At 37.2% G+C, this 25,163-nt stretch overlaps 2 protein-coding genes across 3 annotated transcripts in view; one reads left to right on the top strand and one right to left on the bottom strand.

Annotated features, from left to right (window-relative positions):
* The first annotated feature begins 1,900 nt into the window (after nt 1–1,900).
* LOC145777048 (coadhesin-like) lies at nt 1,901–15,904 on the top strand. Of its 2 annotated transcripts, XM_082588321.1 has the most exons (8): nt 1,901–2,013; nt 6,138–6,782; nt 7,177–7,265; nt 9,175–9,316; nt 12,215–12,345; nt 12,758–12,994; nt 13,835–13,957; nt 15,641–15,904. In XM_082588321.1, exons 1-8 carry the CDS (start codon nt 1,946–1,948, stop codon nt 15,664–15,666), a joined length of 1,461 nt encoding a protein of 486 aa, XP_082444447.1. In that variant the 5' UTR covers nt 1,901–1,945; the 3' UTR covers nt 15,667–15,904. The 2 variants fall into 2 exon arrangements, with proteins under 2 accessions (XP_082444447.1, XP_082444448.1); XM_082588322.1 differs by lacking the exon at nt 13,835–13,957.
* Nucleotides 4,790–25,163, bottom strand: part of LOC145777049 (protein lifeguard 2-like) — a 93,268-nt gene continuing 72,894 nt past the window's right edge. Inside the window, exon 10 of the transcript XR_014290304.1 lies at nt 4,790–4,894. The gene's annotated coding sequence lies outside the window, so the exon portion shown is untranslated. The remainder of the gene's footprint in view (nt 4,895–25,163) is intronic.

Raw genomic sequence — 25,163 nt, 5'->3', positions numbered from 1 at the left:
CAGGACACTGGTTGTTTTATTAAAAAACACTCATTTCAGTACTATGACCAGACTTAAACCCAAATTGATTGTCACTGGTATTCCAGAAAGGCAATAGATGATTCACATAAAACGTTCAAACAGTTTTGAGATTACTGTGGCTAAAGCAATAAGTCTATAGTTACCTGAATCTTGAATGTCGCCATTCAAATTCTTTACAATCGGGACTAAGACAGTGTTTAAGCAAGAATTTGGTACAGTGCCATGACTAAGACACATATTAAAAAGTACACTGATATAAAAACAAATAATCAGCATAAACAATATGTTCAGCTGAAATTTTGTCAGCACCAGCAGCGCGGTTTATGGCAGTTTGACAAGCAAGGAACCAATTGTGTCCATGTTGCAACAAAAGTTGTAATATTTATCCCTAGAAGAAATACATGAGTTAACAAATTCTTTTTCAGTGTTGGTTTTGCTAGAATTTAGCAAGGAGCTGTAATGATGTTTTCACATCTCAGAAATTGCTTCAGGACTTTGTGCTCCACCAACATTTACAGGAAGAGAACTCTTTTTGCAAGTAGACTTTTTTACTTTCTGCCAAAATGACCTATGTGAGCTGTCCAAGTTGAGTGCTGAGGCAAACACATTTGCTCTATGTTGTTCAGAGGCATGATTACAACGGCGAAAGGCTTTTTTAAACTCCTTTTGTTTGCTCTGCATCAACTCATATAGGTAACCATTTCACTGTTTCCCATTTTTCACCTACATGATGTAACTTTCTCTGGCAGTAGCATGAGCTTGCTTAACATGATTATTCCAACCAGGAACAGAAAATATGTTACATTTCTTCTTTACACCAACAAAGATTTTATCAGAAGCTGCTTTGAGAGCATCAGTTATAAAATTATAGAAAGAGTCTATTGAGGCAACATGAGAAGCATCTGAACAATGAGAATTATTGCATTTAATACTTTCAGTTGGCAAGGAAATTTGGGATAGATATTTTTAAATACAACAATACACATGAACAGCAATTTTTAAGCATTGCCTCAACCATAAATTAAAGGTAGCCTACTGTTTGTGAGATACTGTTGTTACACTGCAAATGGCTATAGCCAGATTAAGACAAATAAAAAAGCATCAAAATTGTAGCCCTATGAAACTGCAATTTCAATTGAATTGAGATGCTGTTTGATAAAAATAAACTCAACCTATTTGATCAAAACCTGGTAGTAATAGTAAGTTCACTTTTCTATTTCGGTAATTCTTAATTTGCACATGCTTTAGACCAACAGAGCCCCACACATTCACGTTTTGCAGTAGCGTACTATACCTAACCAAGTCACCAGTCACCACAGATTGAATCCTTCCAGCTTACGGTGACGTCACAGCGATGTTGCCGTTTTTATTTTCGCAATAGAATGAGTGTCAGATTCGCCGATGTCAACGAAAGTTTGCAAGCGTGTAACTTAGTAGCCTGTTGATATTTTTTACAATTTTCTGGTCAGGGAAGTTTGTTAGTGTCACCTTTTTGGTATCTTAGGTAAATTTCGCAAATTTATTTACCTGTCAGGGGCACTTTAAGCTGGTGCTTTCAGGACATTGCAACAGTAATTCAGCCACTGCAACCGTAATAATAACTGTTGCAGTGTAGATTGTAATCTTTAAGTGTCGCAACTTGCTTTACTGGGCATGCAATAAGCTGTCAAGGAGCAGATAGACAAGATAGCTCATTTTAGCATCCTGATAAACTAATAGAACGTGAAATTCTAGAAACTGTTGCAAAATACACATAATATGCAAATTTGTGTGTTTAATGTGGATCGTAGCCTAGGCCTATATGCTTCATCAAAAATAATCGCTCATATCAGGCCAACTATCTACCTAAAACTTAGGTTATACTATAGTTATTTTACAGGTTTAAAATTACTAACGTTTGGAATTTGTGTATTCTTGCTTCGAGATGAACCATTTGTTTCTATTGCTTTCCTTCATAATTGTCGGCTGCTTATTGGGCGGTTCAAAAGGGTGGTAAGTGCGTCGTCAATCTAGAATTTTTGAGTAGGCCTAAACAATAACTATATTTAAAAAAGAATTGTAGCAAAAATGCTCAATAAATTGACCACGGTAATGAACTCAGTTTTTTTTTTCGGGATGGAGTTCGGTTACCCTATTATAAATTGTGAACTGGTAACTAGTGGTGCTTATTCTTATTGTCATAATAATATTACATTTTTGATGTATTAATTTAATACATTTTACTCTTATTGAAGTAAAAATTGTTAGCAACGACCCATGGCTTCCTGGAGGTAGCCTACGGCCTGATTTGTCATGTTTTACAGATTTTGACTACCTCTACTCATAGTCGTAGGAGATGGGGAGCGGGGGCGGTCGCCCTCCCGCTGAAAAAAAAAAAAACGTCGCGAATTTGGGTAAAAATGTCCAGTTATTTGGGCAAATCAATTTTACCATGATGTTTCGACATATCACCAGTTTACAAACTTTACATAATTGTTATAATTTATGAGATACATTGATATTTTCCAATGAATGTAAAATGTGTTATCATCGATTTTGGAAACTATTGCATGCGGCATTGCAATTTGGGCAGAATGATAAGTTTTGATTCAACATTTGCAAAATTAAGTGTACAGTAAAAGAGCACAATTGGCGAGCAGAGATAAGTTTATTCACAAGCATGAAGGCTAGATTTCTTTGCAGGTACAGTAGGATTCAAAAGCCTGCTGGGTGCTGGTAACCTTATGAGTATTTTTACAGTATATCCTACTAATGCAGTTGTTAATAAAATCATTTGGGCAAAAATGTCTAGTTATTTGGACAAATTCATTTTTATCATGAGTTTCAATATTTTACAAGTTTAGGAACTTTGTATAGCCCAGTGTTGCATTTTAAAATTTATTAACATTTTTTTAATGTAAAATGTAGCATCATAAATTTTGGAAGCTTTTGTATTTGGTATTGCAATTTGAGCTGAATATTAAGCTTCGATTCAGCATCTGCATAAATTAAATGCAAAAAATAATGCAATTGGTAACTAGATGTAAGCTTAGTTCAGATATTCATTATGATACTATAGCCTACATTTCTTCATCGGTGCAATTTTGAAAGCCTGCTAGGTACTGTGATAACTACGATGTTCCTGTTTTAGCATCGAAAACTGTTTAGATTTTTTGTCCATATCCTACTAATACAGTTATTTGTAAAAATATTAGGGCAAAAATGTCCAGTTATTAACGTAACGATGGTACTGAAAGAACAATGACTATGATTTCAGTAATATTAGGATAGCCTACATCAAAATTAATACAAATTCTAGTTTTGTTCAAAGGTGCAAGTTTGATGCAAGAAAAATTTAATTTGATGGTATGTTACGGTAATTAGGACAGACAGACCTTTGAATGTAGATTAAAATTAAATCAGCCTTGTTTACCTAAGTTGAACGTTTTGTTGCCTGTGTTTTCGTACACTGCCAAGTTGATAACTGTGGAGTCATTAGACCAGGGGTCGGGAACCCATGGCTCGCGAGCCATATATGGCTCTTCGTGGCCGCATCTGACTCACAGAAAGTTTTATCTTAAATTTTCATCACAATTTAATGCTGAAAATACGGTTAGAATGCACCAAATTAAATATGTATTTTTTTTTAAATTCTGGTAGACGTCCTCCAGAACCCGCGCTGTTTTTCTCATCTACAGTAAACACATGGCCCCTTTTTACAACTCATCCCATGCCACTACATCTTTGTTGTATCAAGTGTTAAAGCATTATATGGTTCTTACAGAAAAACATTTCCAAAAATGTAGCTCTCATGGCTCTCTCACCTACAAAGGTTCCCAACCCTTGTATTAGACTGTACACCACCTCAGAGATTGGATGTAGGCCTAATGCTGCGTTTTTGAAAGTATATTTGCAAAGACAAAATTTGGGCAAACTTTATTCGCCCCCTAAAATGTTTTAGTCTCCTACGGCTATGCCTCTACTGTCTGACTGAAAGTTTATAAGATTTTTTTTCAACTTTTTACTGACTCGTAATGATATAAAAGCTTTTTGTTACCTTGTTGAATGAGAAAGCAGTAAGAATGAGAAAAAGCCAAAAATGTCCAATCAGACTGTTAGCAAGCGGCCACCAGAGTGACTGAAATATTCTGAATCAAATTGTCTTTGTTTAGCAACCCCTGATAATTTATATTGAAACCCAATTTATCACCTGGAGAAGACAATCAAAAAGACGTTAAAACATTATCATTTGAAGATTTCATGCATAGGCTAGTTATCAATAACAGACATGCCTGATCAACACCAAAACATTTAACAATGTAACAAACAAAAAAATAATAAAGTGAACTTATTCGGCTACACATAAAGCCCTTTTCAAGCCTTAAAGAAAAGTATTGCGTTGTATAAGACGTAGGCTATTGTGGCGTAGCTAATTGAGAAACAGGCTGTAGGCTATAACAAAAATATGGTTTGATCTAAACAATTGAAAAACTGCATAGGTTTTCTTGCTTACGTGAAATAAAAACTTGATTACGCAGCACAACGAGACGAGTATTTGAAAGACGAAAAAGTGATTGTTCAGGGACGAAAAGTCCAAACATATTACGTAAGAGAAGCACAACATGAGACAGTTGCACAAACAAAGCATAACACGACAAATCAATAAAAGACGGTTAAGAGATAGGAGGCCCTGTCGCTAAACCATTGCCTGTTTAGATTAGAACAGCGGTTCTCAACCGGTGGGCCATGGAAAGATTCTGAGGTGGGCCACAGACCTATTTAAAATTTTGCCAGAGTTAGTGAAAAATTTAGTTTCTTTTGTGTTACTATAGTTAATTTTACACTTGTGTGTTTTGTTTACTTGTTTTGATTGTAGCAACAATGAAGAGTGCTGCTTTAATTTGCTGCAGAATGGTAATTTCCATTCTAATTACTGAAATAATAATTTTGGTGGCGTGATGTAATCAATGCCGTCTGTTGCATAATATACGAACGTTGATTTTAAGCAACTACAACAGTGTGGTTCTTATAGGGAGCCACTTGGCTCCGTAAAGAGAAATCTTTAACTTAAAGAGAGGAATAATCGTGTTGAAAGGAATAGAGAAAAAACGTAAATCAAATGTAAATTTATCTAAATAATCTATTGAAATGGTTAATTTATTTATGACTGAGCACATAGCCTAGTTTTAGATCAACGTCGAGTTTTTACAACACTTTATGATGTAGGCTAATAGACCACTTTGTGAAATCAAGTCATAGCCAAACTGAAAGCGGTAGCCTACTGAAATTTGTGCAGATCTGTTTTTAATATTTTTTTTTGTGAATTATTGCGGGGAGAAATTGACAATAGTAGTGTCTTTCAAAGAAGGAATATGGCATTAATGTTGAGAACCACTGCAACTACAAGTTAGTCAATAACATTCAGGAGCACGCATCTCATTGATGCACGGTATAATCTGTTTTGGAACATTTTCTGCTGTATTTTGTTTTTAAATCTATTTTGCAGTTTTTTCTTGCATAAATGATTATTGGGTCATAAGAATTTTTGTGCAACGAAAATGGGCCACAAAAGAAAAAAAGGTTGAGAACCACTGGATTAGACGATATTTTTGTTATAGCTTACTGTATGTCTCTCAAGTAGCCTACTTCTTATATAATTATAATGTAATATTTTTCTTTTAGGCTTGATAAGGGCTATATGTGTAGCCGAAAACGTTTGCTTTGTTTTAGTTTGTTATAATGTTAAGTGCTGTGGTGTTGCTCAGCTACGTCTGTTTATGGTTAAAAAGTAGCCTAACCTCTCTATCTAATCTAAATTGTAATTACGAAAAGTTTGCAAAATCTGGAAAAATTTGCAGAATGTAACAAACCAGGCCGTATCTCGAAGTAGCCATGCAATTATCATAAAAAAAATAAAAAAAATATCAATCAAAAACCGCCGTTGGCTTTACAACTTTCGGAACCTTTGCGACATAGGAAACATTGTTAGATACAACAACACTTCAAAACTGAAATTGCAGTTATTGTTTCGAAGTTTTGGTACCAACAAAAACTGTGAATCAAATTTGACCTCAAATTAATCTCTGCTGACAATAGCCTACGAGGTAAAGTAAACTAGCTTCTTTTTTGTTTTTAAGGTGGTTCAGTCGACGACGGCGGCGACGACGAACAGACTGTGCGTGCAAATTTAATTGGCAACCCTGCACTCGAACATGTGGGGGAGGTTGGGAAATTCCAAAGGCAACAACTAATTGCTGTAACAATTTACCAAGAAAAAGAGCGTGCAACATTCAATGTTGCAAAATTGATTGCAAGCTTGGATCTTGGGGTACTTACGGAAGTTGTTCATTACCATGCGGCGGTGGAACTCAAAATAAAACTAGACCCGTGCTAGTTGCTCCAAGCTGTGGGGGTCGTGCTTGCACTAACCGAACCTATTTTCGTGTTTGCAACACAGATTGTTGTGCTATAGATTGCAAGTGGAGCGGTTGGGGTGAGTTTGGAAGGTGCTCTGTTCCATGCGGTGGAGGATTAAAAATGCGTTCGAGAAATATCACAGCAATGGCATCATGTGGTGGAAAACCCTGCAAAGGTTTTAGTGGAAATGAAGAACCCTGCAATTCCCATAGCTGTCCTGCTGTTAATTGCACTTGGTCACAGTGGGAAGGTTGGAGCGAATGTTCGGTCTCGTGTGGCGTTGGATATCGAACACGAAGTAGAGAAATATCTATTTTACCTGAATTTGGTGGAGCAGATTGCGAAGGTCTAAAAATTGAAAACAGGTAAACTAAGATTTGCATTAAGGTTTTAATCGTAATTTATCGCTGCACAAAAAAATAATAGCTTACTTTTTTTTATGTCTTGTAGAGACCAATCTCTGTTTTAACAAATAACATTGAATTTTAGTAGCAACGCCCGGACAATCTAACTAAAAAGAAAAGGCGCTAAATTTAGACACTAAACTCTTAATTAGCAAGCGTTTCGAAAACTCATTGTTTTCATCTTCATCAGTGCTGTTGAAATTAATAGTAGCCTATACTGAAGATAAAAAACAGTTTACGAAACGTTTGCTAAACGTGATTTTATAGTATCTACATTTTGGGCTCATTTTTTTGATTAGATTAACATTGAAAGATATCGTGAAATGAGTTACACGTTTCAACCTACTTTTCTTAGGACCTGCAATAAAAACTGCTGCCCAGTTGACTGCACATGGGCGGACTGGAGCGGGTGGACACCTTGTTCCGGATTCTGTGGTACAAAAGGTAAAGATGGTCCCATACTTGATTGAAGTGTTGGGTATGAGAAGATAAGGTTCTCGTTGTTCTAAGCCTTCGGACTAAGGAGAGTAGGGTGGCCAGTTCCTTTTTCTCGGCCGCCTTTCCTGCAGCAATTATGCCCACCCAATTTATTACACCCTAGGTAGAGGTGAGATTCTGTGGACCCGGTGAGAAAATATTCCAGACGACGTATTACAAAAGTTTCAATGTAATCACAACTAAATCTTCACAAAAAACTCACCACTTTAAAACAATCAAATATACCATTATACCTGCAGTAACACTATAGTCACTACAATCATTCGACATGAAATAAAAATAAAACAAAGTTAGCTGTTGCCAGAATGATGTTTTGAGAAATAAACAGCATAAAATGACACAAATAATTTCGTTGTTTAGCTTGCTATTAAAAGAAACGCAAAAGCCCTAATTTATTACTTGCAATGACACAAGTTGGTTTTATGGTAGCAGGGGCCTTTTTTGTACCGCATAGGCTAAAATGCATTTCCATCGGTAACAAAACCAGGGATATCTAAAGAAGGGGATGCGAAGGCTCACACCGATTGCCTTATTCTCTTATGATACTACCAGGGTGGTAGTTTGTAGCGCGTGAAACAGGTAAGTTCTTTTCAAAATTGCAGAAAGTTTTGTCGTGCAGCTGATACAGTCAGCTACAGAAGATCGTTAGTAAATGTTACATAGAGCATATTTAAAGAATACTTGTTTGGAAAGACAATTGAAAAGTTACCAGTAAGCTGTTTTTCGTAACAAAGCCTTTGCAGTAGGCTAGATGTAAAGCAAGTATACATGTACTGTAGTTGAATTAACAAGTAACCATGAGCATGCAGTGAATATCCAGGCCTGATGCTAATAGTGCAATGCAGGTTATCATAACAAGATTTAAACTACTATCGGTGCCAATTATCATTTTACGATAAACAGAGATTATTGACGATAAACAGAAGCCCCTCTATTGTCAGACGTAATAAAAGCCTTCGTATCCTCTTCCTTAGATATCAAAGTAACTTCAGCGGGTTTAACATGATGTATTACATACACAAAGATAACATAATTAAAAATAAACTGTAACGTTTTCGACACGTACGTGTGTCCTCATCAGGAATTACATATCTGCAATATACATAAAATGAAAATTGTAAGGTAAATTTGAGTTTGCACTATAACTGTAACTATGTACTAATGACACTCCAGACTGAAAAGCACAAACTGAACGAGGGACGCAGGAATGATTACAAGTAAATTATACGGTGGAAAACAGATCACATGAGGTGTAAAGTGCAGGCATTTGACAAACAATTAGAACACACACAAGAGGAACGATGAGCCACAGGCGAATAACTGCCGGTTGAGAGATGGAGACGGAGATACCGGCAGTTATTCGCCTGTGGCTCATCGTTCCTCTTGTGTGTGTGTTCTAATTGTTTGTCAAATGCCTGCACTTTACACCTCATGTGATCTGTTTTCCACCATATAATTTACTTGTAATCATTCCTGCGTCCCTCGTTCAGTTTGTGCTTTTCAGTCTGTAGTGTCGTTAGTATACATTTACAGTTATAGTGCAAAGTCAAATTTATCTTACAATTTTCATTTTATGTATATTGCAAATATGTAATTCCTGATGAGGACACACGTACGTGTCGAAAACGTTAGAGTTTATTTTTAATTATGTTATAAGCTTATTTGTGTATGTAATACATCATGTTAAACCCGCTGAAGTTACTTTGTTTTATTTCTCTGTGGTTCAACAAAGCACACTCTCTATCAAAGCTTTATCTTTAGATATCCCAGAACAAAACTTAATTTTTTTATAAACCTTCAGTTGGCTTTATCTTGAAGCAAATTACAATGAACGCTCTATATGTTTGTTCGCTAGGAATACAATACAGAGGAAGAAGAGTTTTAAAGGAGGAATCATGTGGAGGAAATCCTTGCAAAGATGAAATAGTCGAACAGAAACATTGTGTCGGTTGTTGTCCTGTTGATTGTGAGTGGAATGAATGGTCAGAATGGGAAAGGTAATCCGCATGAAATACAAAGGACTTGACTTCATAAAAACCACGTATTAACTTTTGAAGTATATATTAGGGTGCGGTGAAAAATTAAAATTTTAGAATTTCAACAAAAAGTATGTCTTAAATGGTGGCCCTACACCTAAAAACATGTCTGATGGTGTTTTGGAGTTGTTGCACCCCTAACTGTCCGTGCAACTTTGGAAAGTTGTATGCGTGGGGGCCAAAATCATAAAAAATAGCATAACTCATGATCCATGCGTCGTAGAAAATTAATTTTTGGCTCTATGGAATCAGAAACACCATGTTTTTATTTGTTCTAAGAGAACTTTTAACTCTAAGAGCAATAGAATTTAAGTTACGTGTAAAAATCGAATTTTAGGCCCAAGAGAACGAGAAAAGTTCAGAACAGAAGTCAGAGTAAACGAAGAGAACTTTTTTCAGCTGGTTGATGCGATTTATTTTGATGGCAGAAAGGATTTAACTCTAACCTTGGTAAAAGAACAAACAGGAAAAACTTCAATGTCTACACAATTGGAAGAACACTACATTGTTGTTGTGGGTGAGCCAGAGGACTTAGTTTATTTGACACACTTTACAACAAGCAATAGTAAAGGAGAAACACTTGCTGAAAAATTTGTATAATGTCTTGTCAGGAACTGATCTGGAGCATAAACTGAAAATTATTGGTTCTGATGGAACTGCTGTGAACACTGGCAATATCAATGGTTGTATTGTAAACCTGGAGAGACACCTTCAACGCCCATTGCAATGGGTAATTTGTTTACTTCATTGCAATGAACTGCCATTACAATTTTTTCCTTACTAGATGGTTGCACAAAAAGTCCTGACAGCTTTTCAGGTGCAATTGGAAAAGAAATTGGCGGTTCAGTTTCCGAATGGCTTATTGCAGAGTTTCAGCCACTTCCATATTCCACTTTCCCGACTTTACCAAATGACATTACTGATGATCTAAGTTCAGACCAATTCTACGCTTATAGAATTTGTTGGTGCATCATTTTAGGAGAAGTGGATGAGGATTTGAGATTTATGGAAGTAGAACCTATCGTGCACTCTCGGTGGTTAACTCTTGGATGTAGAAGATCCAAGAACCTTAAAGTTTTGGCTGAATTTTGTTTGAAAGTATATTTTTCTTCTTGGTTTGACATCAAACTGAATAACAAGATTTCTGATGACAGCAAGAATTTCTTCAGAATGTTGACGACGACGAGCGTGTTATCAAATTTTAAAATCAGCAAGTAAAAGATGAGGCCTTGAAAACTCTTCAAAGAAATGCTTATTTTGGCCACCACGAAAACACCTTGCTTGCAATGTTGTGTGAAGAGGATGATGATATTCGAAGATTGGGTGTAAATAAAATAAGAGCATTACGAGATGGCTCTACTTCTGGATGGCATCGAGAAGAAAAAGATGTAATTGTTGAAGATGTTAGTAATTCCAACCAAGCAATTCGAAAATTTGTTTTACCAAAACTTAATGTCAAGGCAAAGTCATATCATGAACTTACTGATTTGGCACTCGAACGCATCACAGAGCCACCTGCTGTCAAGGACTTAAATGATGCTGATTTAAACGTGCTGTATGACAAACCGTTGAGTTTAAAACATCCCTGTCACAATCAAAGAGTAGAGAGACATGTCAAGCTTGTTACTGAAGCTGCTGGAGCAGTAGCTGGTTTTGAAAAACGAGATGGCATGATACGCCAGCGAATCAAATCAAGAAAACTTATGAAAAAGTTTCATACTAAGCATCAATTTACTGTCGACAAACTCTCTTAGAAAATAAATCTGACAACACATCGTATTGTGTTGACTGATGCACTGCTTATGATTGTGTAATGTATTGCTTATGATTAATGTCCCACACGTTGATTAGTCAAGTGACAACATTTAAAGAGCTTAGCTTAAGTACCGGTAATTAGCCCAAACTACAGAGTTTCTTGTCCCAAAGTTATTTGAGCGCATCATACACAATTTTGCATCATTGTTTTGTAGGCTACAGTACCAGTATACTATAAGCCAGTGCTCCATTATCGAAATTTGAAGTGTAAGCTCAACAGTCAAGCACTGACAAATGACAGAAATGAAAATTTTTCTTGTTTAAATTTTGTCATTGGTTTGTCTAAACTTGTTGTCAATTTTGTGACAGTTTTGCCCACAATATGTCTCAAATTTAGATATTTCAGCATAACTTAGATTCTATTGCTCTTAGAGTTGAAATTTCTCTTGGAACAAATAAAAACATGGTGTTTCTGATTCCATAGAGCCAAAAATTAACTTTCTACGACACATGGATCATGAGTTATGCTATTTTTTATGATTTTGGCCCCCCTGCATACAACTTTACAAAGTTGCACGGACAGTTAGGGGAGCAACAACTCCAAAACACCATCAGACATGTTTTTAGGTGTTGGGCCACCATTTAAGACATACTTTTTGTTGAAATTCTAAAATTTTAATTTTTCACCGCACCCTAGTATATATCTCAAAAACAAATTTAAGAAACAAGTATTTGCGCTTATTTGATATTTTCTGAACAACATGCACAAAATTGTTTGCATCTGTTAGTTTTGATTCAGCTGCAAAGCCGAGTGGTGAGAGCCATTAGTTCAACTTTCGAAAGGCCGCCGGTTCGACACCACTCAAGGGCATGTGTGACTGTGTCTTGAGCAAGACATTTAAAGGCATGCCTTCGACTGCAGAGTGGCACCACTTTGACTATAGCCCTTCATTTCTCTCGTGATTATAATTAACAGTACACAGCTCTAGAAATGTTTAACGTCCTTCTTAGGGGCCTGCTGAACTGATCTGAGTTAAGAATAAATTTAACAAACTTTTTAAAAAACAGATTGCTAAACGTTTTCATATGTTACGTTTGGTGCAGTTGCAGTGCAACCTGTGGACCGGGCACCCAAAGCAGATTAAGATCTTTTCTCACGAAAGTATCATGTTTCGGACAACAGTGCGCGGGACCAGATAAGGAAGTTAGAAGCTGTAACGAGAGGTGTTGTCCAGGTGGTAATCAAACTTCTATTGAATTACTGTACTTCATGTCATATGAGCTTATGCGTAGCTTAGAAATATCACAAGAAAAAACGGACGTTTGTTTTAAAAAAATAGTTTTGTTTTGTCATTGTGAAAGTTATGAAAGCAAAAGTTATGTGTAGAAATATTAACAACGAGGCCAAAACGCCTCTTTGATTGCCAATTTTATGGGCTAGGCTATATCATATCGTAGTTATTGAAGCAACCACACCGTTCTTTTAATATCTCTCGACGCGTGATTGCTATTTCTGATTTTCAAAATATTCCTTTTTTTGCATCGATTTAAAGTCCGCAGAAGTTGAATCAATGTGCAAAAAGACGAGTTTGCTGGCTGAATTTTGTTTGTGGCTTATCCTTGGTAGTAATAAACTGCAAATTACAGTGAACTGTGAAGTCACAGACTGGTCCACATGGGGTGATTGCACTGCCACTTGCGGCAGTGCAGGAATGCGGCATCGTCAACGAAATATTGCAGTCAACTCATCTTGTGATGGCAACCCTTGTGACATGCTTCTCGAAGAAAAAAAATCTTGCAGCCAAGCTTGTCAAAATGGTGGAACGTTAACACAAGAAGCTTGTAAATGTACAGATGGATGGAGTGGAGTGTGTTGTGAAAAAGGTACCATCCCTTGATACACAAAAATATACAGGTGTTAATGGCAAGTCCCTAAATAGGCATCAAAAACTTGCAAACAAGAGGCCTATCAGATTTCTATTTTAGTTTACTAAATCATAATTTCCATATTATAATGGTTGTATGTTTGGACATATAATAAAAATGAAGTAAATAAGGTTTGCAGTGACCAATAAACAACTGTCAACATACAAAACGTAGAAATAAGAATAATAGCCAACCAAGGAAGTAATAATCATTCGCTATCTCCGCTTGCAGCAGATTGCGCATCAACATGGGTTACTTAACAGGGTTCCATGTGATTTTATGAGCGTACTGCTTCCATGCTAGCTCAAGGCAGATTGGAAGAGGGTGATATGTCACCAGATTATTACCCGATTTATCCTCACTGCGTTATGCAAGAAAGAACACAATCGGTACCCTTTTTAAAGTCTTTGGTATGACCCGACCTGGAATCGAACCCAGGGCAACCAGCACCAGAGCCGAAGGCGGTAACCACTGAGCCACGGGTGCTGGTACCAAGGAAGTATCAAGAGGTAAATGGATTTTCACTCACTTGGTTGGCTATTATTCTTGTTTAGTGGTAATCAATCCCAACGTCTGTAGCCCTACCAGAAAACGCTGAATGTGATTATGCAGTGAGGCTGGTCACAAGTTACATAATATCAACGTAAATTAAATGACGACTATAACAATAATGCATTGCATAGGCTACAATATGATAAAAAATTGCTGAAGCTAAGTAATTTTATAGAAGCATATCTTATACAGTACATTAAAGTCACGTCCCTTACTTTTTGTTTTACCTGCTGTACTTTAATGTAGACATTGACGAATGCATTTTGGACGAAAACAGTTGTCACCCTTCAGCCACGTGTACAAATACAATTGGAGGATATCAATGCAAGTGCGAGGAAGGATTCATAGGCAATGGTTTTGAATGCGAAGGTGATTCCACTTTTTTGCGTCAGGGCCGCTGAGGGGTTGGTTTGGGCACAGTAATAACGACAACCAGCCTCTCCTAAAAAAATGTTATAAACACAAGATACTTCCTGAGAATATGTGATGCTTTCTTTCAGTTTTCAGGGCCACTGAGAGGATTTATAACTTTTCTTACACCAAATTTTTTTTGCTGGCCCAGATCAAAAAGCATCTCCTGTAGGCTACCCCTGGCTAACCCAATTGTTTCACACACTAAAATGACACGCATTGCTTTATTTTGATGCGTTGCTTTACTAAAGCTGCATTATAAACGAAACGTTTAGTTGGTTTGGTTGTTTTCCTTTCCACAATATTGGCCGGCAAAAGCAGTTGCTAAGAGCTCTGTGGCATGTAGGCTATTAGTGATGCGATACTGATGAGACTGAAACCAGTCACATACACCTAACCTATATCATTTGTCTATCGCTTTCAATTCTTGCTACACTCGATTGCCGATTAACATAAGCTAAATCTTTAATGTTTATACTGCTGACAAAGATCGCTTACTCAAGGCTAAGAGTATCAGGTTATATTTTACTTGTCAATTTTACAGAAATATAAAATATCTTAGCTGTTTTGGACCAGTTAAACATTACACAACATATTTTGGATTTTATGAGTCTGCGGTAGCCTACCCAAGTTAAGAAACAACAATAGGTCTATGTGATACAGAAAAGTTTGAGTGTTTATCAGGAAAATTATCTTTTCTAGCGCTAGCAACAGATGAACGTTGCAACCAGTGCTAGAAACGACTATGATATGATATTGTGAGTTATCCAAAATGACTAGCTTTTGCTTTTAAAATGCAAGGTTCAACTCACTTAGTTGCATCTTTCTGCGGTCTACTCTATTAACTCACATGCAATTTAAATGTAAGTTATGACTAGGGCGATTTTTTGTCACTAAAGTTACTTTTTTTTTAGTTGTACCAAATAACAAAAGAAATGTAGAACCAAAATTTCATGGTTGTGGGGTCAATATTTAAGAAGTTATAAAGTTACCAAAAGTCATTTTTTGTGCTTTTAGGTTACTTTGCATTTGTTAGGTTGCTTTATTTTGCATACTTTTTTGCCTAATTCCCCTATTTATTTATCTTTCATTGCTACTGCAGAGATGAATTTACATTCTATGTAATGCCAAGACTTTTAATATATCTTCTACTACAGTAGCTTATGCTATGGATTTTAGGTTTGCACAAGCCTTGTTCGTATCGCGTGTAGGCTATATAGCTTATTCTTAAAAACTCGTAAACGTGAAGTAATTTTTTTCGATGAAACAAATTGTGTAAACTATATTTAACCACTTGTTTTCCCTGCAACAGTTAAAGTGTTTGATTGACAGAAACTTGCTGCCAGAGAATGTAAAACATTACATACGTGTAATTTGAATGTGTAGCCTAATTATGATTTGAGTACAAATTGAAACTAATTTAGATGCTTTTTTATGTTGAATTACTGCCATTTTTTTCGCTTTTTTGTTTTCATTGAATAAAGTTACTTTTTGGTTACTTTTTCGCAAAATTAAAGTCACTTTTTTATTTTTTAGGTTACAAAAAAATCGCCCTAGTTATGACAGCTTAAAGTTTTGATTTCTGACTTTTCGATTTCAATGTGGAAACAACGCTTTAAGTGATATTTTTTTTTATTTCAGAAGAAGATCCCATTCTGTTGAATTGAGACGGAATTTCAGTTCAAGAAGGTTGTTGAGATCAAAATCACTAAGCCTGGACTCCATACAAAGATTTACTTCAAAACAAAAATAAGGATTTTATCAAAAATGTTTGCGTTTTGTCATTTTAATATTTAAATGGAATCCTGTTTTGTTAAGGAAAGGATGACTGTCTTTTTGATAATAAGAAAAAACTTCAACTAATAGTTTAATTATAATCAAATAAATAAAAGCAACTTTATTCTCGTTTACGCCTATAACAATTTACCGATCCCAGTTAACAGTTCTTGTCCTTTTACATTGTTTTATCGTAGGTTATAACAGCGATTGCAAAGATGATTTTGTAGCGGTCTGGAGGACGTTGAATTGTCTGAACATCCGCCCATATCTAGCTGTAAATGCTACAGCAACATCCCGAATACCAACTTGGTAGTGAAGATGATCTGAGGAATGATACCTTGTTCTTCTGCCAGTATGGGTTTATTACAAGGAAAAGAACGAGCTTCCAGGTCGAACACGTTACAGCCAAATAATGTCTTGATTACAAATAGAAAGAATTGGACAGATTCAGAACATGAAAACTAAACTATAACCATAAAATAAATATGACAATATAAATTGACATCGTGACTTCCAAGAAAAAGAATCCGTGGTGAACTGTCTAACATAACGCACCACCCGATTGACTGACAAAAACCATACTGATACTGACTTTTTTTAACACTGAGCAGTTGATTGTAAGGAAGCTCAGTGTGATTATAATGCTTCAAGCAATGCAGCATGCAGCAGATGCACAACGCTACAATACGTAAAACTGCATACTGCATAAGCTATAGGCTATGTACATCAAACCCTACTGAGTGGTACAAATTCTAAGGCAACGTCCAAATTCTAGCCAGCGTTTCAAACCCCTAACACAGATTTCACAACGGCATTGAGACGAAAGGAAATATAAGAAAAGCCGCAAGCGCTACACCACTGTTTCTCAACCTTTTTTGGCCCAACGCCTCCTTTATAAACTGGCGAGATTTTACTGCCCCCCAACAAAAACGATTAATTACGAAAAGCAAATATATATTCGCGAGCATGAAAACAGTATACTGGTAGTAGTGGTTACGGCATAATGGAACTCACCAGGTTTTGTGATATACTGAAAAATTACTGAATTTAAATTTTAAATAGATAGCGTTTGTAAACAAAACGATTGGTCAATCAAATACGACGATGGTGTAAGAGAAATTGTTTGGCTATTGTGCGAGCATGTAGAGTAGATTATCCAGACAATGATGTGACGAAATCGTTACGCCGGGCGGTAGATGGGTTAAACCAGAGTGCCCCCTGTAAAATCAAAACGCCCCCGTTGAGAACCACTGCGCTAAACTTTCAAAACCTCCAGTCGAAAACCGGCCATCAGACTGTAACATTCCTCCGTTGTCCTGTATACGGATTCACTTCATGCCCTTGTTACTACTGGAATAGGTAGGCTAGGCTAGGTTTCATTTATTTCGTTGTGGCCATGATCGAGCGGCTTTATCCATTTGTACACCTTTGGACATTGGCAGTGACTGCGGCTGGGTGTTGGGGAAGATGCCGGGTAGTCATTGCATTGATTGGTGAACCAGTTGTTAAATAAATTTGGTAAAGAAATTTTTCACTTAGAGAAATGCAGCCTTTACAGACATGTGACTACATTTAATATTCTCCGCCTAAATCTGCTGCTGACTTAAAATACTGTAATCTGTCTCTACTTTATGAACATTTATTCCTTGTTTCTGCAGATACTGTGTCATTTCATGTCCTGCTTATTTCTATGTTTCCGTATTATAGTGTTGACTCATTTTTATTTCTGATTTCAAAAGAGAATTTTGAAATCAAAATTATTATAATGTTTATTTTTATTTTATTACGTTTATTTCAGACAAACGTAAACTGACAAATGAAATGCAGCACACATGCTTTAACCGTATGTAAATGGCTTTATGCCAGAGTCAGTGGCGGCTCGTGCCATGGGGCTGCAGGGCTGCAGCCCCATGTGAAAGAACAAGAAAAGGGAGAATATGTTTTCCTCGGTGTTTGTCCGACCCGGTTACTTTTTTACTTAAGAAATGCTGATCGAAAATTAAAATATTAAAAGTTTCATTTGGCAGCACCTCTATTGGGCGAACTGCTCGGTAGGCACTTTAACATCACCCACTCGTGGAAGAGTGCCTGCTTTTCAATGTGAAATTGCTTTGTGTTTTAGTCACAATTTTCCTTATAAACTCCATTGATTGCAGTCATTAACATCCTTCTTGCACTCAGTTCAGTTGCAGAAGAAAAAATAGTATTAGCAGAGGGTGGGAATCGAACCCACGAAATCGAAATTACTACTCCTCTGCCCTAACCATTAGGCAACGCTAGTTGTAGCGAAGCATTCAGTTAAATTTCTTTGTATCAAAATTTTTCGATCAGAATATCACTTGTCGAGTCACATGACTGAAATCAGCTGAATCGCGAGTACGCTTTTCGACGAGTGGGTAATGTTAAAGTGCCTACCGAACTGCTCGGAAGGCACTTTAACATGCAGATATCCAATCCATGGACTTCTGTCCAATCCAACCACGAACCAATGAGATGCTACGTTATCTGTCCAATTGTGACCATTCCAGCATTCAGCCAGAGAATTTATTACTTTGAACTTTGTTTGGTAATTAGGCTACAGAAGAAAAAAGAGGTAGGCTATATCAGAGGTGGGAATCAAACCTACGTCAATGTAATGACTACCACCGCCCTAACCTAATGCGCCAAGTCAACCGATGGCATCATTCATCATTTTCAGCCTGTGAGAGCCCACTGCAGAGCGTAAGCCTTCCCCTTTTCATGCCAATTTACATGATTATGTGCTAGTTGGTACCAATTGGTTGTATTGCATTGTTTGTCAATGTCGTCCCTCCATCTTACTTTTGGTTTTCATTTATTTCTTTTGGTTTCTCGTGGTGTCCATGTTGTTAATTTTTTAGTCCATCTATTGTCCTGATATCTTGCTATATGACCTGCCCAGGACCATTTTAGTTTCTTGATTGTGCTTAATATATCTCGTAATTTCGTTTGATTTCTGATCCATTCGGCAGTCTTTTTATCTCGCCATGTTAAACCCATCATGATTCGTTCATGTGCTCTTTGCATAGTTCTTAGTTTAAGTGTTAATTTCTTTGTAAGGTTCCAAGTTTCTGCACCATATGTAGCGGTTGGAAGGATGCATTGATCGTAGACTTGTTTCTTGAGAAAAAGAGGCAGTTTTGATTTAAATATCGAACTTGCTCTTCCGAAGGCTTGCCATCCAAGTGATATTCTTCTTTTGATTTCATCTTCTTTATTGGAGTTGGTTGTAATTTTTTGGCCAAGATATATATAGTGATCAACTTTTTCGATAGTCACTCCGTTTAAAAGAATATTGCTGTCGATGTCTGCCAGTTTGTTAAACATAACTTTCGTTTTGTTAAAGTTCATATGAAGGCCAATCTTTTTGCTTTCTGTATTGAGTTCACTTAGCATTGTTTGTAGTTGTTTAGGTTGCTCAGATATAAGGATGATGTCATCAGCAAAACGTAAATGGTTTATGTATTCACCATCAATTTTGATTCCTTTTTCTTTCCAGTTAAGTTGCTTGAAAATTTCTTCTGAGGTTGCTGTAAAAAGTTTTGGAGATATTGTGTCACCTTGACGTACCCTTTTTTGAATCTGAAATGGTTCAGAGTCTTTGTGCAGCCGAATTATAGATGTATTTTCCGCGTAAATGTTTTTGAGAAGTTGAGTGTAGGCTATGATTGGTCAATTCCTTGTTTTTCCAGTGCTGAAATGACAGCTGATGTTTCCACAGAGTCACACGCTTTTTTATAATCTATTAGTCCAAGGCAGAGTGGGATGTTATATTCGTTTGTTTTTTCAACTAATTGGTTGATAGTATGCAGGTGGTCCATGGTTGAAAACCCTTTCCTAAAACCTGCTTGTTCTCTCGGTTGGTGGTAGTCCAAATCTTTAGCAATTCTGTTGGTAATTACTCGGGTAAAAAGTTTGTAAATTGTTGGAAGAAGACTAATCGGGCGATAGTTTCCCAAGTCTTTTTGGTCTCCCTTCTTATGAAGAAGTATGATGATAGCATTCTTCCTGTTGGAAGGAGTTTGTCTTGTTTTAATGCATTACGTAAACAGATGGGCAAGAGGTGATGAAATCGTTTCTTCTGCATCTTTAATTAGGTCAGGCGTGATATTATCTTCACCAGGCGCTTTATTTCGTTTCATCTGACCAATTGCATGCTTTATTTCAGAGATATTTACTTCTGGAGTGATTGCTAAAATTTGAGATTTGTCACTGGAGTTGTCGACCGGCCCTTGACCCTGATTGCTAGCATAGAGATTTTGATAGAATTCTCTTGTTTTTTCTATTATTCGGTTTCTGCATTTCGTAATAGAGCCATCTTGTTCTTTTATTCCAGTCATATGAATTTTTCCCAAGCTGAGCTTCCTTTTGGCAGCTTTAAAAACCTCGACCTTTCTGGATTGTTTCTTCAACAACATCAGAGTTGTATTTTCTTATGTCTCTTTTTTGTTTTTTACTGATGAGTTTGTCAAGTTCTGCTTTTTCGATTTTGTTCCTTGCTGATACTGGTTTCTTGAGATCTCTACGCTTCTTCATAAGGTTTAAAGTTTCTGTTGACAGTTTTGAACCATTGTTAGGCTTTACTTCTCTATACTTTTCAGCTGTTTTTGTAAGATTGATAATGATACTGTTATTTAAATCTTCAACTGTATTTCCTGTGTAATTGATTGGTTGGTCTTCCAAGGCTTGAAACTCATTTTTCAAATCCAACTGGAATGACAATTTGTGAAAAGGATCTATTCGTAGTGGTTTGTTTTTTGACCGAAATAACTGTCTTCTTTCTTTCTGAATGTCTAATTTGACAATGCTTCTCAGTATTCTATGATCGCTTCCAGTATTTACTTTGTTAAGAGTTTGAACGTTTTGGAAGATTTCAGGTTTGTTGGTAATTATGTAGTCTATTTCATTATGTGTTTCATGATTTGGGCTTCTCCATGTCCACTTTTGGTGCGGTTTCTTTTGGAACATGGTGTTTGTGATGCTGAAGTTGTTGCTCAAACAGAAATTGATTAAGTTTTCTCCACGTTCATTTCTTGTTCCGTATGGAAATTGTCCAAAGCAACTTTTCTTTTCCTGTACCAATTTTTGCGTTAAAATCTCCCATAATTACATTAAATTGAGTTTTTTGACAGTCTAGAGTTCTTTGCAAATCATCATAAAAAGCCTCAATCTCCTCCTGAGAGCTGAGGGTTGTTGGGGCATATACTTGGATAATCCTGAGATCATATCGTTTCGAACTTTTTATAGTTACACTGGCTACCCTGTCCGATTCGCCGTGAAATTCTTTTACATTAAGTATTGACCAGATTTTTGTGAATAAGAAATCCTGCGCCACTCTGCTTAACGTTTTCTCTTCCTTTTATAGAGCAGATGGCCATCCTTGATATTCATTAGTTTTTCTCTTTTTCTTCTGATTTCACAAAGACCAATCACATGCCACTTGATAGTTTTTATTTCTTCCATTAGGTTGGTAAGATGAACCTCTTCTGACAAAGTTCTAACATTGTAAGTTGCGATGAAAAGTTATTTGTTGTTTGATGTACCGGTGCATTGATTTGTTTGTACACAGTAGGCTAGTCATCTTTGCACACAGCACCCCTGTTCACTGCAGGTACTGAGGATGGACCTCTTTCCGTTGATCCACCGGGAACGGGTATTCTTGTTTGTACGCAGTAGGCTAGTCATCTTTGCACACAGCATCCCTGCGTACTGCAGGTACTGAGGATAGACCTCTTTCCGTTGATCCACCGGGAACGGGAAGTGATGTCTTTATTGGCATATTTTCACTGGGGAGTGTTGGGCCATGGCCTTCCATGCTGGCCCAGTGCAGGTTGGAAGGTGGGAGGGTGATGTTAATCTGACTACTCGCCAAGAACTTCTCTGATTTCTTTGAGCGTGTTCAGTACAGCTTCTTGGGTCTTTGTAACTTAGTACACAAGCTTCAACACCGCGACAAGGTCTCACCCAAAGTCAAGATGGCATAGCATTGATTTAATTTAGCTAGAATTTGCGTTTTTCCTTTATTCTTCCTAAACGCAACCGTGATGATGACGTCATGAACAGCGTAGCTTCTGATTGGTTCGTGGTTTATTAGAAATCTGCTTGTTAAAGTGCCTACCGAACTGGTCTGCAGCCCGAAATTCTGGTTTTCAAGCGCTCTGATTGGCTAAAAATTATCCTTGAAGCCACACCTCTTTTGGTATTTTTCAGCAATTTTTGAATCTGTTGGGGCTGCATGGAAAACAGCCCCACCTAACCGAACAACTTTACAGACTTTTTAAAGTTTTTTTTTATTTCGCAGAGTAGCGATGAGCCATGAATGTAGAAGTGTTAGCTGTAGAGTTAGGGTATTCAACAGGTTATAGAAAGTGCTAGTCCAGCCTATAGGGCATTTCAAAATCCCTTGAATCTTGTAGCTTATGCAACGGCTAGGCTAGTCAAGACTAAGCTCAATACTAGTAATTAAAGTTTGTCTCCAAAGCAATAGCCTACTGCTAGTTTTTTAAATTATAGCTTAGGAATACATCATCTTTTTAACAAAGTTTGAATGCAGTTTTTCAAAATTTGGGGTAAAAGCATGCTCAGAACGCTCCAAATTTAATGTTATTTTTCTGGGGTAGGACCCCCAAACCCCCCACGAAATCGTTCGCCTTCGGCAAACTCAGCAACCGGCTTCGCCCCCCGGACTATTTATTGCAGCCCCACTGTTCACAAACATCATGAGCCGCCACTGGCCAGAGTCACAAGATATTGATAGCCTACTGTAGAAGAATAGCCTACACAATAAGAATTCCAGTAGCCTAGTCTATTAGGCCGGCAGGCTACATTCTTCATTAGTCTGGCATTATTGTAGGCTTTACAATTGAAACACAAAACAGCATCATATATGTTAGTCAAAAATAGAACAAATTTAAGCCCTCTTAATAGAAAATCGGCCGTCTGTTGTTGAAATAAACATTTTTGAAATCGTTCTTAAAGTAGGGGAATATAGGCCTAAGGGAAAGGCTACTATTAAAAAGGTAGGCTGCAATCCTTCGTAATTAGGTCTACCTTGAAGCTAGCTGTGTAAATATTCAGCAATGCAGTTTCCCCTTATTACTGGCGATGACTGATCAGTAACATAGTAGCTGATATAACGAAATAAACATCGGCGACCGGATGGTGTTATGTGACCTGTGATGTATGTAATGTAGGCTACTAGACGTTGTTTTCCCATTTAATCAAAAATTTTCTTCTATTGGCCTAATGTGACGATTTTTTCATAGTTATCAACACAGAAACAAATATCTGACTACATGAAGCTAATGATGATTTTTTATTTACCTAGCTTTAGCCACGATTTTACTTTAGCTTCTTCCAGAATTCCTACAAAGTTTTTATAGTGTCTGATTATTAACTAGTGCTAAAGATTTTTTGCAGCGTTTGAAGAGCGCACTTTATCTAGAGTCCTTTCAAACGCTGCCACTCTCTATCCGTTTGCGGTACCGTAGGCTGATCACTTTTGTTAAATAACTTACTCATGGAAAATCGTAACAAAAGTAAAGCTTCTACCATCCCTAGCTTTAGGCTAATACAGTGGTTCCCAACCTTTTTGTTTTGGTGATTCCCTTTGAAAATTTTCGTATAGATACCGCAATTATACTATTAACAAATAATAGCCTACAACAAAAGGCAGCACTAAAAACATTTTTCTTGCATTTATTGACAAATCAATGCGATGGTTGACCTTGTACGTTTGCAGCTAACCGTGAAATTCGAGGTTGCGTGCTAGACAGAGCCAGTCTCATGTCGTCTTCCACATCCATTCTATTTCTTTCCTTCGTTTTCATATGCAGAAGAGCTGAAAAACCACTCTCACTTTGATACGTCGTAGCGAAGGGCAGCAATAGCCTACTTGAAAAGCCAGCTTATAAATCTGTGGGTATGAATCATACATTTCACACCAAAATTGAGAGAATGAATTCATATTATTGGTTCGCAATTGCTAATTGCTCACTAAAACTAAACAACCAGCATTCCAGTGCCACTTGAAAATATCTATCACTATGATTTCAAAAACACAAAACTATTGCACTGATGTAATGTTCAAGTTCTCTCTTCCTCCTACACTACAAATAAATACCTCAGATCACAAACTACTAGCACTAGGGCTAATCTCGTTGCTAGGATCTCATTGCGATGTGTTTACATCACCCGCAACCGCTTCATCTCGGTTTCATTTCTGTTGAAACTACCGACATGAAATTCAGACCGCCACGAATCTCATTTCGGTCATCGCATGTAAACAGACTAGGCTACGAGTCTGGCAGACTAACCGAAACGGAAAATTTTCATTTCGGGCGCATTGAAACGTCATGTAAACGTAGCCTGGCGCATACTAGGCTACTAGCGGACCGGTAGCCTAACTCGTCCAACTTACATTCACTTTTGTTGTTGCATGAGCAACAGCTTCGCGACCCCCTATAAAATGCTCTGCGACCTCCTTGAGGGTCGCAACCCCCAGGTTGGGAACCACTGGGTCAATCAATAAAAAATGCAAGCGCTTGCGTAGGCTAACTGAAACCATTAAATAAAGATAAAAAAGCCGTGCATTGCCCTCGACCTCGAGCATAATTGAGCGCAATCAAATAAGCTAAGGTTTTTTTGTGAAAAGATTACGGTAATAAGTTAAGGCTAATAAAAAACAAGAAAGAAGTCAAAGTTTTGCCGCTTCGTTTGAGAGTTTCTCAAACACCGTTTGCCAATTTTTTTCCTATTTTTAGTGCTTCATCTTAGCAGCATGTTTAGCACTCCGAACCGGGGTTGGCTGAACTAAATCTGCAATAGTAAAGTGGGACCAGTTACTTGGGCTCAGTTACTTGTATCTGTGACACCAAGGTCCAAACAGCGAACCATCTGTAGGCCTATGTGTGCCTTTGTCTACCCTGAAAGTAAAAAAATATATATTTATAGTCTAGATAAATCTATGGGCTATCTTTTTGCGTATTGTAGTTTACAATATTTAGGCTACAAGTTCATGATTTATTTATCACATGATATCAATCAAACAATAATTACCTTAATAATTGTAGAAGTTGTTAAAAAAATCTATAAACTTATAGCCTTATGACCAGGGCCGGATTTAGCTGATGGGGGGGCCTGGGAGACTTTTAGATCCGGGGGCCCTCGTGCGAAAAACCTCCTCTAGCCTACGTCTACAGTAGCATTAATCCAGCACCGCACAGCACAGCATTTTGCAGAAAGTTTAAAGGTTGAAAGAAAAGAATAATAACACAGAATAACATTTTTTCTACGTAGGGGCCCCCAACTTTTGCCTCCAAGAGCCCGGGCCCCCAAATTTTGAAGGCCCGGGGCACCTGAACCCTCT

This window comes from Aplidium turbinatum, chromosome 9 (assembly GCF_918807975.1).
Source record: "Aplidium turbinatum chromosome 9, kaAplTurb1.1, whole genome shotgun sequence".
NCBI lineage: Eukaryota > Metazoa > Chordata > Ascidiacea > Aplousobranchia > Polyclinidae > Aplidium > Aplidium turbinatum.
This window is presented reverse-complemented; position numbering and strand designations above follow the sequence as displayed.

Coding starts and splice junctions, on each gene's coding strand:
- LOC145777048 (XM_082588321.1), top strand. CDS start 1,946: ATGAACCATTTGTTTCTATTGCTTTCCTTCATAATTGTCGGCTGCTTA. Junction 6,783..7,176: donor GGTCTAAAAATTGAAAACAG/GTAAACTAAGAT, acceptor TACTTTTCTTAG/GACCTGCAATAAAAACTGCT. Junction 12,346..12,757: donor TAACGAGAGGTGTTGTCCAG/GTGGTAATCAAA, acceptor TGCAAATTACAG/TGAACTGTGAAGTCACAGAC.